Genomic DNA, 16,266 nt, shown 5'->3' on the forward strand with positions numbered 1-16,266 from the left:
CATATCCAAGTGTGGTCCCAAAACTGAAAATGAAAATCAGTTTTGTTTTACGAGTAGATCTAGTAGCCTTTCCTGAAAGTTGACTTTTAAAAGGCTTCAGCAATTTTTAAAATAGAGAACTGAAGTATCTGACTGAGAGCTTTCACTTGGGCTATACATAAATATATTATTCTCGATATTGCTATAAGTATATGAAATACATTCTGAAATGAAGGTAATCTTCACCTTGCATTACTCTGTGAGGGTACTTGAGTACTTAAACTTATTTATATCACATAGACAATCAATTTTTCAAAAATAGTCAATATTGAAATATCTCTTATTAATTTTTTAGCTGGGGGCAATAAACAACTTGTATTTGTACATGCTTGTTTAATATCCTTAAGATAAAATTCTAAAACTGAAAATTCAGGGTCAGGTGGCTTAGACCCTAAACTTGTATGCATCTAACCAAATTCAATTCTTGGCATCACATAAGGTCCATTGAGCACCACCAGAAGTAATCCCTGAGCACAGAGTTGGGAATAAACCTGAGCACTGCTAAGTATGGCTCAAGTTCCCATCCCTACCCCTCCCCATGTTTTTTTGGAGGGAAGGGAAGGCAACTCCTGGCAGTGTTCAGGGATTACTCATGGCTCTGCACTCAGGAAACACATATGGTATAACTGGGATCAAACCCCTAGGTTGGTAGCATGGAAGACCAGTGCCCTACCCACTGTACTTTCTCTCTGGCCTCAAATCCACAGCAAGTTTTTTTAAATTGAAATTTCAGAGTCATGTGCTCTTATTGACAGATTGATTTTTTTAAAATAAATTTCTTTATTTAAACACTATGTTTACAAAGTTTCTCCTAATACAGCTATTCCTGGCACTCAATGTCCCTACACCAGTCTCACCAACAGTGTACCAACATTCCTCGACCATTCTCCCCAATTTCACACTCTCTCCCAAGCCTGCTCACTGGCAGTATGGAAAATTTACTCAATATTTTTGTTACAACTACACAGTACTTGTTATAACTATATGGTAATAGAATTAGGGAAAAAAAATCATTGTTATCTCACAATAGTCCTTAAATCATTGTCTGAAGGTTTACTAAGCTGCTTGTTGCCTGCTGAACATTCTGTTGTTGGTTTTGTTTGTTGATCTTAGGTGGTTTCTATGATAATTTCAGATCTAATTTGGTGCATTCCCACTAGAATGTCAATATTGAAAAACATGAAGGTGTCATGTGGCTGCATATATGGCCACACTGTCCAGGACTTTAAGGATCTGTGGAGCTGAGTTGATGAGCTAAACATGATGGCACTGTGGATCGTGGGCAAACTCTGAAGGTTTTGTTGTTGTTATTTAGTTATTCTTTGTTTTGTTTTGTTTTGGGGCCACATCTAGCGGCACTTAGGGATTACAGTTGGCTCTGCAATCATAAATTACTCCTAGCAAACTTGGGAGAATTTAAGGGATGCTGGAGATTGAACCCAGGTCAATCCTGGGTTGGCTGCATGCAAAGCAAATACTCTACCTTCTGTGCTATCACTCCAGTCCCATTTGTTGTTGTTTTTGTTAGTTTGTTTATTTGTTTTGGTGAAAGAGGAGCATTCCCTACCTTTGGACAGTTGTGTTCTATTGGCAGTGAAGAAACACTTATGGTGAAGGTGGGGGTGGATATAAGACTACTTGGTAAAGTTGCTATTCATAATATTTCATGATCTTCTTACCAAGATGAAACATGATGAAACGTAATGAGAATATGTCATACAAAAATTGTATACATTAATCTGAAAAGGGGACCAGCAGGACCAGAGAGATAGCACTCACAGTGATAAAGTGTTTTTATTTGGGGGGACAGGGATGGAGAATCCGGACCCAGTGGTTCTAAGGGGCTTCCCCCAGCTGTGTGCCATCATCAAACCAGGATTCTTGCTTGTGCTTAACCCCAGCCGATTGAGCTATTCTTCCTACCCCAAACTCACAAACTCAGTTCTTTCTTAAATCAGAGTTTTAATTATCTAATTCCTCTGTCCTATCTCCATTTCTTAGGCACAATGAACTACATGGCTTATAGACTAACTTTAGCTACTAACTGACTCTGTCTAGCAGCCAGATTTAAGAATGTCTTGCTTCTAAATATCCTATTAAGACTTTCTTACTGCCAACTAAGAGTAATTTCTCAGCTGACTGTTTAATGTTCTTCCAGAAGCCCACATCATATGCTATGCTCTCCACAGCAAGAAAACTTACTCAAAACTATATAATCCCTCCCCCTTTTCACTGTATCTGTTTCTCCTTCTACTGAAGGTATGTGTTATGACTGATTACTCTTTGGTGGCCTTGCCTGTATTTCCTCCAAGGTACAAATTCTCTTTAAATTATGGCTTCACAGAAGAACCACCTGACAATGCAATGTGTTGAAGAAAGCCCCACCATTTTCAGCCAAACTTGATGGGTCAAATGAAATATGCATGTGTTTCAACAAACATACAAGTAGAGACTTTAAAAATGCTGATTTTATATACATATATATGTATATATGATTGAGAAAATAATTTGGAAGTAGCCAGTATTTTCTGTAAAAAGTGTAGAATATTTTAGTTTTATTTATGAAGCATTTATAAGATAGTAGTCAGAAGCCCCAGGTGGGAGTGGTGATGCTGAAGACATGACTGACTACAGATGTAAGAATTATGTGCCACTTAGACTAGAATGGAGAATTGTGTCCTCTTGATGGTGCTATTGAAATCTAGTTAGCATATTCAGCAGTTAGTTGACTAACTGATACAGTCAGCATTTATTGAGGACATACTGTGCTAGATGCTAAGGATACAAAACTGATTCTGTCTTTAGGAATCTAAAAAGAAGGAAGTGGTCAGATGCCTAAACACCATTGCCATACTGTATGGTAAACGGAGCAATAGGATGAAGTGGAAGGAAAAAAGGAAGAAGACTAAAATGGAAAAAGATTAGGATGAGAGAAGTGCTATGAATGGGAAAAGAAATAATAGTGAAAGAGGAAAAGAAAAAAACTAGCCAAATTAGAGAAAAAATGTGAGTTTTACTGTGGAAATCTAGACTCAAGATGAAATGCCAAGAGGCAGGAGAGAGCAGATGAAGAGCCCCGGAACGAGGGAGGGGGCTGGATTTCAGACACGAGAACTGAGATCCCAACTGTTCAGATGGTTTACAGCTGATTACAATTTAACATAATAGCGTATCTTAACATATAATATATTGTTATGTAGTAATTTACTAGATGTAAAACATGGTAGCTCTTATCAATAAATTTTCATCAAGTGCTAGAAACTTTGCTGAGCTTATTCAAGTTAAATGTTAACTTATCTACAGTGGGTAGATATTATACAAACATTTCCTAGATAGGGTGTTTGAAACCTCTAACACTAGATAAAAGAATCAAAAATAAAATCTCAGCTGATCATTTTTGGTCAGCCATGGGCTACATGACATTCATCCTGAGGCCTGTCCTCCACTTCTGAGTTTAGAAGTTCCTCTGGAACAAACAAATGTGAGATGAGTTTTCAGTCTCTTAGTTCATAAAGTATTGAAGAAAAGCAGATTTATTCTTACTAATGGTAAGGATGGAAGAATATACTCTGATGGAAGGGAGGCTGAAGTGGTAGCAGAGTGCAGAAGGTGCTTGCCTTGGAGGATGCTAATCTGAGTTCAATTTCAGCACCCTGAGCCTCTCGAGGAATGATTCCTGAATTCAGAGTCAGGAGTAAGCCATAACCACACCCATTTTGGTTAAAAAACAAAAATAACAACAACACCCAAAACTAAAAACAAAACTAAGCACTCCTCAAAGTCAAGCCTAGCTGAGCTCCTCCTCTGGCTGTGCTTGCCAGACTTATGACCTCGATTGGGCCATGCTTCACTCTGGATGGCCCCGGAGTACAGTAAACACATTTCGTCTGCTTGGGAATAAGTGAAACAGAAGTAGCCACACTTATTTGGCCTACTACTCCATTTCCGAAATAGACCTTCTTGAAAGAACGAACAGAAAGCACCTCTCCAGCAATTCCTGTCATACTACTATTATACACCTGGATCCTTCTATCACCGCCCCACCCACCCCCAGAAGTAGGATTACTTAGAAGAATTGAAGAGGATCTGTAACTATAGCTGTCTGGATTGCAAAAGCTGCTATGGCTGTTACTCAAATGACCTTAACAGTGCTCTGTAGTCTGCAGTCCCTTCCTCCATTTACTCTACCATTATTGATCCTCCCCCCCCTTTTCCTCCTCTTTTTCCTCTGCATACTTTACTTAACTTGATAAATAGTGCACTCTAGTACTGAACGAGCATTTACCACCATACATCTCTATGCAAGGCATACAGGGAGTTAAAGTATAAACTAGTCATTTTCTCTTCATGTAAACTAGTTGACCTTGAATCAGGGGGCTGTTCAGTTTTATAAGCTTAGTCAAGATGTAAATCTTTGCAGTGATTTGAAGATCCCATTGTGCCTTTGCTGCTTCTCTTAAGTAACTTCTGGTCCTTCATGTCATAAGACAGGCTTGTCACTTTTTTACAAGTTCAGATGTTCTGTTTTCAGGAGGTCTTCCAGAGAGAGTTGCTACTTTGCTTGAGCACCAGTGCAGGGCTTTGGATCAGAAGGAAGAATAACCTGGACTTTGCCTTTCTCTGGTAGCATAAACTCTAAACAAAAGTTTTTGTATATAGATCTTTTTGGAAGGGGAAACCATTTGTACAACCTTGAAATGGAGCTACCACTATGATGAAAACTGGCATTTGACAGTTTGATATTTCTTTATCTTACTAAAATAGCAATCTGGCCAAATATACTCTTCAGAACATAGCCACATGTTTATATTTATAATGGAAGTGCTGTTAATTTACTAGTATGTTAACAGATCTTATTCACATTGTTCTATTTTTACTTTGAAACAAATCCCTGAAGAGAACCATTTTAAGACAAGTAGTGATAATAACAAACTTATCAAATTATACGTTAAATAAATGATCTTGAACTCAGAAAGAACATAAACTGAAAAGTTAGTAGTTACCTTAAAATTCTTTATTGTTCACATAAAATTAAAAAAAAACTTTATTTTAGGATACTATTTTTTCATGTTCTCTTGTTGCTAAATTTCTGCCTTCTTCTAACAAATATAATTATGTATTTTTAATAACTAATTGGTTACTAGGGTTCCTGGAATAGTTTCTCAGAAATCATGGAAAGGCTTGATCATCAGTCTTTATTGATCAGTCTTTATTGCACACTTATATAATGTCTTCTTTAAACTTGTTTGTCAAAGACATGAATGCATAAATCTTTCCAATCCTTGGACAGATGTAATTTTCCTTACCAGAGTACATAAAATTTGGCTTGACTATTAACTCTTTTATGCATTGGGTACAATGTATACATGGTGGCTATTATACTATGACAAGATTGCATTACATTATAATTTTTAAATATAAGCTGTAGTTTTTATAGGAAAGGGCACTATATTTGAACCCTGTCATGTTTGGGGAACTATAATCACACATAAAATAAATAATTTTCTTCAGGGACAGTTCAGTTTTATGGAACATGCAAATTTCCAGATAAGAATATGATGAATTTAAAAAAAAAGAAGAAAATTATGTATATTTGCTGTGTGTCTTATCTGGAAAAAGATTTATTTCAAAGAATAGTTGTTGATTAAAAAAAAAATCACATGATATTTATTTTAAAAGTTTCTTTCTGGTGCCAGAGAGATAGCATGGAGGTAAGGCGTTTGCCTTTCATGCAGAAGGTCATTGGTTCGAATCTGGGTGTCCCATATGGTTTCCCGTGCCTACCAGGAGCAATTTCTGAGCATGGAGCCAGGAGTAACCCCTGAGCACTGCTGGGTGTGACCCTCCCCCCCAAAAAAAACCACACCAAAAAAAAAGGTTTCTTTCCTTGTCCTTCAAAGAGGAAAAGCAAAATTAAGTCACATTTATGATATTTTATCAGTGTTTAATGAAGTAGTTGGAATTTATATGTAGAATAAAATAATAAAATGCTATCAAATATAAGACATTTCTTATTTTTGCCTCTTTAATTGGTTACCTGTAACTAGCTTTGAAGACACAGACAGTTGAATTAACTAGAGCCATTTTCTCATGCTTGCAAAAAAGCAAAATTGGGTGAGTCATTGAAGTACAATAATCCTGATAGCAGTTTTAGGGAAATGACCAAAGTAAGCTTAAATTCTCGAGAGTGAATGTGGGTCAGTTTCTTTAAGTCTGGAGCTGCATTAGCAACTTCCTATGGTCCATCCTTATTTATGCCCAAACCTCTGAGCAGGGATTCCGGTTGATCTGACCTCAGAACCTTCCTCTTAATTCAAAGGTTTGGATTCTGTCTCTCACTTGTTATAATGTTTATGACATGCTTAATGTAGGATTTTTTTTTAATTGACCACAGTTCTAAAAAAGGAAGATCTTGGCTAGCTCTTCAAGCCCGTGTTCAAGGAAGAACATGTAGCTATGGCACTTGCTCGTCTCTGTCTCTTATTTTCTCTCGGAAGAAGCCTGTATTCTCTCTCAAACATGTACTTCTCTCTCTCTCTCTCTCTCTCTCTCTCTCTCTCTCTCTCTCTCTCTCTCTCTCTCTCTCTCTCTTTCTCTCTCTCCTTACATTTTCTCAAGCAAGTTTTAATAAAAACTTTCTTGCTTCACCAAAATGAAAACAAAGAAAATCTTTTTGTTAACTGTTGATGATTTCACCGCTTTGCATTTTTCTACAGCAAAATAAGCAATCTTTTGTCCCTGAGATTCTGAAAGTGATCTTTACCACCTTATCTTTCTAAGATTTTTCAATCCTCAATTTTTTTTTATGCCGAGCAAGCATCGAACAGACACTAAAGTAAAACCTTAAAGGTGGATTTCTGGGCCTTCATGTTTCAGGAATTAAGATTGTCCTTCACTTGTGAGCTTTGAAGTTCAGAAGTGGGCAGGTGGAAATACTGTGTTCTTCATTGCCCTTTGGTGTGAGATATATTCCAGGTTGCAGAGTAAGTGCCAACAGCAGCAAAATTATCGCCCCCTCCTGCTTCTACAGTAAGTCAGCAATGGCCCTTATGTGGTCAAAATGGCAAATTCAGCAGCAGGTATTCAACAGGGATTTGCAAAATCTTCCCTATGCCTGTTAGGAATCTTATTCAGCAGTGTCTTTGAAAAATCTGATTCTGTGCAAATTTAACTGTGTAGAAATGACCTCAGTTGTGATTTTTAGAAGTGTTTTAAACAAATACCTTTTATATTTTTTTCAAAACTGTTTATTTTGCACTGAGCAGTGTAAAATACCTGGACATACATATATCCTGCATTTGTTAAGTTTCACAGTAGTTCGAGCTGTTATTTCCATATTCATGTGAAGTCTTTTTTTTTCCAAATTCCTGGCTTTATAGAGTCAGTTAGCCATACAAAGCCACTATACATCACTTAGGTTTGTGATGAAAGAATGGAATTGCAGCTGTGTGAGTACTAGAATACCCAAACATGAATTAGACTCAGAAGCATTTGGCAATAGTTCAGAAAAGGAGCTTAATCTGGTTTCATCTGAGACTGCTTTTCTCTGTTCTACAACATCCCCCCAAGATGTTGTGTCTGATATCGGATCACAACGTAATGGGAGTGACGCAAAATCAGAGAAAGCCCTAACAAATCAGGGGCGCATTTGATTTTCCCCGGAGATTTTTTTTTTCCTCCTACTTTTTTTGTTCTGTCCCAAATTCCAGTTCTGAAATTCAAGGTCATTCACCTATTAGATGAATTAATTGTACACCAAAAAAAGCAGCATTCATCGTACTCTGATCTCACTCATATCTATAATTAAGGGTAAATATAATCTTCCTTTTGAGAAACGTACCACCCACCCATTACATTTAAAGTGCTGACTGAAATGAAATAATAGTTCAGAGCAAGATGATTTTAGTTTAACAAGAAGAAAGTTGATAATTTAAGCTTGAAGCAGTTAGTTCTATTTTTGATTACCATTCAGTTATAAGTCTAATTTGAGACATAGGCTGCTTTTCTGTTACTCAAGTTTTAATTCATAGCTTACAATTTCTTAGTTGCTTACGCAAAGTTCAGTAGTGATCCAGGATGTTAAAAAGCTTCATTCCCCATACCCGCCATCCCTCCAGAGGACTGGAGACAGGGTTGAAAATGAATATATTAGAAAGACTGTCTGGGACCCAGATCTAATGTAAAGTAAACAAAAAATTTTAATGAAAGGGACTCGCAGAATACTTCACTTGGCATTTGAGGGACTCTTTGGAACCCACTCTTTGCTGAAGAATTGATGGCTGGGGCTGACACAAACATATTTAAACCTGGTTGACAAAGTTAGTATGTTTTATTCTTTAACTGGGGTATTCTAAGTCTTAACATTGTGTTAGGAAGAAAATAAGGAGTAAGGGGAAGGGCTTGTGTCATCACTGTGTAAACAGTTAAACAAATAGTTCAGCTCTGGATTTAAGATTTAAGATGTGAGATGCCACATCTTACTTCCAGTGTTTCCTGACAGACTCAGGTCGCTTTCTACTGGGACCCAGCATAACCGCAGAGCAGGAGCTTTTTTTGCAAGGAGAAAGGAAAACCTAAAACCTTTATAATCCTATTTCAAGCAAAGATGGATGTGTTCATTTTCAAAGTAGATCTAGCTCTCAAATTTAACTTTCAATATAAATTGGTGTTTACATATACATATATATACGTGTATCTATGTATGTATGTAAATGTTTATAAAATGAATGTTTTATCTATTTTGTGAGGTATTTGATTTATCTAATTAAACTGAATGCCTTAACTTTTTTTAAATTCCTGAGCTCAAGTTTCTCAGCCTTTGGAAAATTTTTTGGAATCTCTCATTGCTACAGAGAGTCAAGTTTGTGACGTAAAGGCTAAACAATAGTAAATGAACATTGTTCATTTTACAATGATACTTTACAATAAGAGCACATATTTTTACCTTAAATTTTCCTGGGGGGGGGTAATTAGGGCCTTCTTAAGTGTGAGGAAATGCTTATTTTTGTTGCTTTAGAAGAATGATTCTATTGTTTGAGTGAAAAAGAAAAATAAACAGGTCTCAAAAGAAAAGAAGCAAGAATGTGTTTTATTTAAAGAAAAAAAAAGAAAAAAGAAAGGAAGAACTGGAGCCACAAAATGCTTATAAGTGCTGTTGACTGGTCTTATATTCTGCCTATACATAGTTCATGTGGCCGTGATGCATGATTTCTTTACAACTGGCCCATAAATTGTTTTCTTCTAAATTAACAATAAGGTCAGCCATAACCAGTCCATTAGCTTCTACTTATTATTTTTTTTTTATTTTTCACAGCTCTATTGTGAAAACTACTGAAACACAGTATAATGTGTCACTGTTTGTTTAATGTTGACCTAGTCAGTGCTTCGACTTTGGAGAGTGAAAACCTTTGCCACCAGGACCAACAAGAGTTAAACAATAGTTAAGCTTATTAAAAAGACAGGCAAGCATTTCAACATTTTTGCTCAGCCTTTTCTGAGTATTTTGTATAATTTTAGAAAAAGAAAAAAAATGAAGAAATATGGGTAATATCTGTGGAGACCAGGTTGTTGTCAACTAGACATTTTTAACTCCTCTTTCCAGTGACATGAATACTCATTTGTTGACATCAAATTTAAGAAAATTGTAACCAGATTATTCACAACCTCGTCAATGGAAAGTTCAAGAAAAAAACCTGGACTTGATTCTAGATAAATATAGATCTTGCTTATAAGATTTACTATGAGTGAAATCACCCTGATTGATGATAAAATTTTTGAATGCCCTCTTCTATAAGGTTAGACAACTTGATGCTATACTATTTAATTTTTGGTAGACAAACATTATTATAAAGAACTCTGCATTTTAGTGTCATTGTGTAGTATTTGAATGTGGTTGGTTCTTGAGTTTGAAAGAGGCAGTAATTGAACCTGCAGATGGCATGTTTTTACCTGGTTCATAATCTGACTCTCCGAGGTATTTGTGTGTTAAATATTCAGACAGTCACAATGCGCTTGCTACCTAAGATTCATCGTAGAAGTTTTAAAGTAACATTTATTATGTATCCCTTGAACAAGTCTGACACTGGCATCAGTGGAGGCAAGCTTGTCAGTAGCTGATTAGTCCTTTATATATTACTCATCGAGCACTCAACAAAAATCCCTCAGAATCGAGAGGCTCTCTTTATGATATTTAGCTAGATGGCGGTGCAAAGGGGTAGTTTGAATTTTTGATTTTCCAGCTTATGGGTCATATTTGACCAACTGCTTTCACTAGAAGACATGCCACTTTGTTGAGCTATTTAGGAATCAAAAAGACTGTCTTAATTTAAAACAAGGACTCTTTGTTTTAGTTGGTGACTGCCTTGTGAAATTTTTCAGTTCTCAGCGGGTTAACCAGGGAACAGGGGCAGAGTCATAATTGGCCTATTTAGAGTATTTTGCATGTGAATAGTGTGTTAGTGAAGCATCCCTAAGTCTGTTGTGAGTGACATGGTGATTAGAATTTAGATTAGGGAAAACACATTCTGTACTTTATCAAGGACAGTAATTAGTTCAGTCAGTAAAAGTTGATTACAAGTAACGATAAAGTTAGATTTTTTAGTACTTAATTTTTAAATTTTATTAAATCATAAATTTGTTCTTAATATAAATGGCAGCATCAATACTTGTTCTCTTGCATGTCAGAATAATTAAAAGAACAATGTGTTCAATACAGACTATCATCAGGCGATTTATGCCCTATGGGTAAGCTCCTATGTAATTTTTTAAGAAAATGTAACATTAGATCATCTTTCACATGCCATAATGCGAGAAAGTTCAGTGATTTGCCACACTGTGATAAGTTAATGATATTTGTGAAAGTTTTCTAGTGTTCAGGTAAATGTTTAATCTGTGGGGACGTGTTTTAGCTTGTGATAGTCCTCAAGAGGGCATTCTGAAGTCCTTTAATGTGTTCCTGGGAGCTTAGCATGCCTCGTATTTCTACAATTTTTGGAAGTTCGTGCAAGGATTTGAATTTCCTCCCGGTTCAGCTGGCACTTGCGCCTCTGTGGGTGCTGTGTAAATTCGTGGAGGATTATGCTGTGCCGATGCAGAGAGGCAGGGTTAGTTCTCAGTGAAGTTGCGTCTCTCCTCACCCCCAACGTGAGCAGCCTGGGGAAGTTGCATACGTTTGAAAATTCTGACTCTTCTGGGGTCTTGTTAAAAAGGGGGCCATGAATCATTCCCAGACTGGAGTCTAAATCTATAGAAAGGGAGTCTTGGTCTTACGTGCCTGCCCTTTGCTTGTAAAAGTAAAGATTAGGATACAGTTTAAAGGGAACAATCACCTTCTACCTTCTGAAAAGTAAAGAATTAAAAATCATCAAACTTTGTGATAGCGTCTTAGATGGTTTTTCTTTCTCTCTTGGTTTTGTTGGGTTTTAATTGTTTCAGCTTAGCAGATGCTGTTTTCTTTATTGCATGGGTTTAAGTACTAACAATCAGTTGCGGGGTAGGGAACATTGAAAAAAAAATAACCTATGTTTGTTTCTCCCTTTTTAACCTTTTAGCAGAGTCTCCTTGGAGGTGACATGGAGATGGGCAACCCAGGAACCCTGTCGCCCACCAAACCTGGTTCCCAGTATTATCAGTATTCTAGCAATAACCCCCGAAGGAGGCCTCTTCACAGTAGTGCCATGGGTAAGGTGCTGTTCTATTTGGATGCCTGAATGATTTTAGTACTCTTTTTCTTCCTTCCCCTCTTCTTCCCTTCTTCCCTCCCTCCATTCCTCATTTCCTTCCTTCCCTCCATCCATTCCTCATTTTCTTCCTTCCTTCTTTCCTTCCTTTCTTTTCCCTCCCTCCCTCCCACCTTTCCTTCTTTCCTATCTTCCTTCTCTCCCTCTTTTACTCCCTCCCTCCTTTCTTCCTTCTCTCTCTCCCTCCATCTTTACTTTCTTTTCTTTCTTCACTTTCTGTCTTATGTCACCCTTCCCATCCTATACCCGGTATACTCCTTTAAACATGTTGTTCAGTTCTCAGACTCCCAACTTCCCACCCCAATACAGTGTGGGGAGCATGGTGGTGGTGGGTGGGGAGTATGTTAAGAATTTACCCTCACAGGAGAACTATTTTAGCACATGCTTAGTTCTTATTTTTTCTTGTTGCCGGAATGAGGAATCTTAAAAAAATTAAAGCATTAAAATGTTAGGACCTCTGTTTTATAAACAAGGAAGTATATGGTTTCTGCTAGGACAACAAAGTGATACTGATAATTTGCTATTAAAATGATTTAATACAAGCTGGTCTGATTTAACTAAATGGCTAGTGACTTAATCTATTTTAGTTAGGAAAATGGTCAGGCAAGCGGGCAGCTCACGGACTCTTCATTTCCTTTTCTTTCAGAGGTACAGACAAAGAAAGTTCGAAAAGTTCCTCCAGGTTTGCCATCCTCAGTAAGTACTGCTTATTTCTGCTCAGCGTATTGTTTATTTGGTTCACTTTTGTGTTGATGGGTAGGAGATAGGAGTAAATGAGGTTCCATATGCCAGGGCAGCCCGTTTATCTAGAATGTGGATGAGCTAGGAATGACCTACAGGTCTGGCCACCTGCCCCTCTTTGGAGTGATTTATTGCGTATCCTGGAAGACTGGGTAGTTATGTTGATATTCAGCAGGTTCAGCTCTGATAGAGCCTTGAAAAGGTGCCTGAAGTTGTAGGAGTTTTTACCTGTGCTGGTCTTGCAAGAGAATGAGTATTAGTTTCATGTGTTGGTTAAATTCTTTGTCAGTATTATGATGATTTGTGGATTTGCATGCGAAAGGAGATTTGTGGAGAGGATTTAGGAAAAATTTACATGGGTTTCAGCCCAGAGTGCAAGCAGAATGTCTCTATTTCCTAGAGAGGTTACTGCTGCAAAGGTAGCTTTGTCAGTAGCCATTTGTGTCTGGAAGAGCAGGTGACAAGAAGCAGCTGTAACCAAAAGCATTCTGGGTCTTTCAAGGAGCGGGAGCAACACACAGTAGCTGCCGAGGTGCCTCCAGTTCTTGACAGCAAGAGTTGGTTAAGGTTCCAACCAAATCTTCTTGGAATTCTCACTAGATTTTTTTTTCCAAATTTTATTTTTTCAATAATTTAATATGTTTAGAACTGGTCTGTTCATAGCAATTTTTTTTCTGTATACAGAAGAATAATTCTTTCCTTGTCTCTTCCCTTTTATTCCTTAGTCATTTTTCTGTCTTTACAATGCGTGTGTGTGTGTGTGTGTGTGTGTGTGTGTGTGCGTATGTATGTATATAGTTTAATGTAATTCTCTGTTCTGTGGGCACTGTTATTTAGGAAAATGTGTTAGCAAATCTTAACATTTTACACTTTTAAAATAAAATTATACTTAAATTTCTGATTTCATATTATCGGCATTCTGAATAATATTATCAATAATATTAGCTAGCTCTATTTTATATTTAACAAATTAAAAGAATATTGGATTTGCAAATATGCTGAGAGATCACCCCCAAACACCTGTGTATTTGACACGTGAGTTCATTACAGCTAATCCAAAAGAAAATTGTCAAAAGGATATATTAGGATAAGCCTTATCAGAAAAAAACTCACAAAATTTTGTAAGCTGATTATTATAGCCTTAGTAATATTAAAGTAATATTAAAGAAGAATCAGCTCAAAATTATTCATAAATATAGAAAAATATTGTGGAGCTAAGACTAACAGTGGCATACTTTGGACTACCAGTGTGTCACTTATAAAATGTAATGGGTAGTTTATTCTTTGAAATTCTAAGTTGTATTGAAATTGAATTCTATCCACATAGGTTTTATAAGCATATTTTAAAACTTGAAAAATTTGTGATGGTTTTAGTGTATATAAAACTTTCGTTTTTAATAACTTCATTAAAGTTTCACAGCTATTTACATTTTAAATCTGCCAAGCCTAATATGAACAGTATTAAGTACATGAAGTAGACCTTTGAATATTCAGAAGTGATCAAACAACTCTGTTCTGAGCTGTAAAGCAGTGTATTACTTAGAGTTATAGTACTCTCATGCCTCATTTCAATTTTTTACCTTTTTTCAATGCTAAAAGTTTGCAGCAACCTACAAAATGTATAAGAACTTCTTGGGCGGCATTGTCGGATCATATATGTATATGTCTGATAACATTAATCAACAATAATTTTTTGTAATCCACTTTTAGATTTTAAGGATTTGCCTGTAATTGATCACTAGACAAATCACTATAGAAAACTGGTCTATTTTTTCTTTTTGCTATTATGATGATTTTTCTTTAATAAGTCTGGGACTTAATTTTTTTTATCATTTTATTTTTGGCTTTTGGTCAGTTTTGGTTTACTCTTCTTAGATAATTTATCTTGATTAAACATTTTAATAGTAAATAAATTAGTTTCCCCCCCCCCCCTTATTTTTGCAAAGACAAGAAGAAAAGTTCAGTTGAAATAGAAATGGATTCTTATTTTTTTTTTTATCCCGAGCTAGAAGAATTAACAGTTTGGACAATTTTAGAATCTAGTCACCTAGTTATTGTCATTTCTTTAAAAATAAAATCTATTTGAGACTAGAGATAGCTCTGCTGGCGGGAACACATGCTTTGAGTACAGGATGCTCAGATTTGATCTCTGACCCTGTATAGGCCCCTAGCACCGCTAAGAGTGGCTGGGTATAGCCATAAGCCCTACTGGGAGTGGCCTTCTCCCAAAATTAAAAACAAAAAAATAAGAATTTAATTTATATTTTAGTTTTGTTGTATATAACCTTGTTATACTAAATCATGAAGCCTTACCCCTGCAGAAAATGTATTTTTTTAATTTGATCCAAAGAAACCGTCTATTCTCCTACATTTTTGTCCCAGTAGGTCTGTATTTCTATATTCTTAGATTTTTGCCCTATGTATCCTTTTCTTGAACATGGGTAATAATGAATATTTACTTACAAAGTGCTTCCTCTACAACTTGCTGCAATGTGATTGAACTTTAAATGCAAATACTTTTAAAATGGGGATAACAAAAGGTTTCTTTTGCAGTGATTATGACTAAATAAAGACATTTATATGTTTTCTTTGATACATATTTACTATGGTAAATAGTAATAAATCTGTCACAATCTGTTGTGTCAACTCACTTTTTTTTTTTCCAAATGGGCTCTTCCCTTTCTTAAAGAAAAACAAAGGAAATTTAAACTGTCATATCTGTCATGAAGTTTTTTTTTTTAGGTTCTGTCTATGGTACAGAGACTGGGCTTGCTTTGCCGCCATTAGGCTGGGTCTTTGCAAGAAATCAGGAAAATGAGGGTTTGCCTGGCCCTGTTTTTGAAAATACTGCAGCATCTGTGGGGGAGCGAAAACATAAGCCTGCCTAAAATCATGCCATGGATCTGGCAGGATTCTTGGATTTTTGTTTGTACTGTGTAGCTGCTTCTAGACCTTAAGTCACTATGGAAGCTTGACAGTGAGAGGATGGCAGGAGAATCATCCTGCAACCTTAGAAGCTAGAAGAAGGAGTAGTGGAAAGTCTTGGAGACTAGTCGCCTATTCATAGGGCCTGGGCGATGTTTTTCTTTCTTCTTTTTAAAAGGAAAGGCTAGGTAAAATATCAACTATCTAATTGCCCTTACCACAAAAGAACAGTTTGATCAGAGGTTGGTATGTTACCCTTTTCAGTCAATTCCTAGTTTTTGATACCTCTCAGCTTTTAATAAGATCTTAGTAAAGCTTTGTCCTCTGTTGATGTCAAAAACCATTTTTCATAGCTAATTTTCTATTGCTGTCTGTACACTTCTTATTCAGTTTTTACAGCTTGGCTTTACATTTGAAGCCATATGCCATCTCAATTCAATATTTTAAAACTTTATTGCTCTTTGCAGAAAATTTATTTTATGTAATTAATAATCATTACATGATATATAATAATCATCACATATATTGAGTCATAAATTCATGCAGAAAAAAACATAGAACATTAAATCACAACTTCTAAAAAAAGAGCCATCCTGATTCCTGGAAATGAAAATGGAAACATTGAAATCTAGAAAGAACAAAGTTCTTTTTCTGTTCATTTAAGAATGTTTTCCAAACATTCAGAATAGATGTAAACACAAATATTATGTCTTACAAAAGCTTTATTGTGTCCAGTAGGTAAATACATACACATACAACTCTTCATTAACTCATAATTTTGATTATTTTTAAATGTTACACATTTTATTAAAGCTATTTAATT

General features: G+C 36.1%; 1 protein-coding gene across 1 annotated transcript in view; it reads left to right on the top strand.

The window, feature by feature from the left end:
- The window catches only part of TCF4 (transcription factor 4), a 379,623-nt gene that overhangs the window by 237,432 nt on the left and 125,925 nt on the right, over positions 1-16,266 (top strand). The window contains exons 7-8 of the mRNA XM_049782162.1: positions 11,589-11,718; positions 12,424-12,473. Of these exons, the coding sequence (XP_049638119.1) occupies positions 11,589-11,718; positions 12,424-12,473 (180 nt within the window). The remainder of the gene's footprint in view (positions 1-11,588; positions 11,719-12,423; positions 12,474-16,266) is intronic.

The sequence above is a fragment of the Suncus etruscus genome, chromosome 10 (assembly GCF_024139225.1).
Source record: "Suncus etruscus isolate mSunEtr1 chromosome 10, mSunEtr1.pri.cur, whole genome shotgun sequence".
In the NCBI taxonomy this organism is placed as follows: domain Eukaryota; kingdom Metazoa; phylum Chordata; class Mammalia; order Eulipotyphla; family Soricidae; genus Suncus; species Suncus etruscus.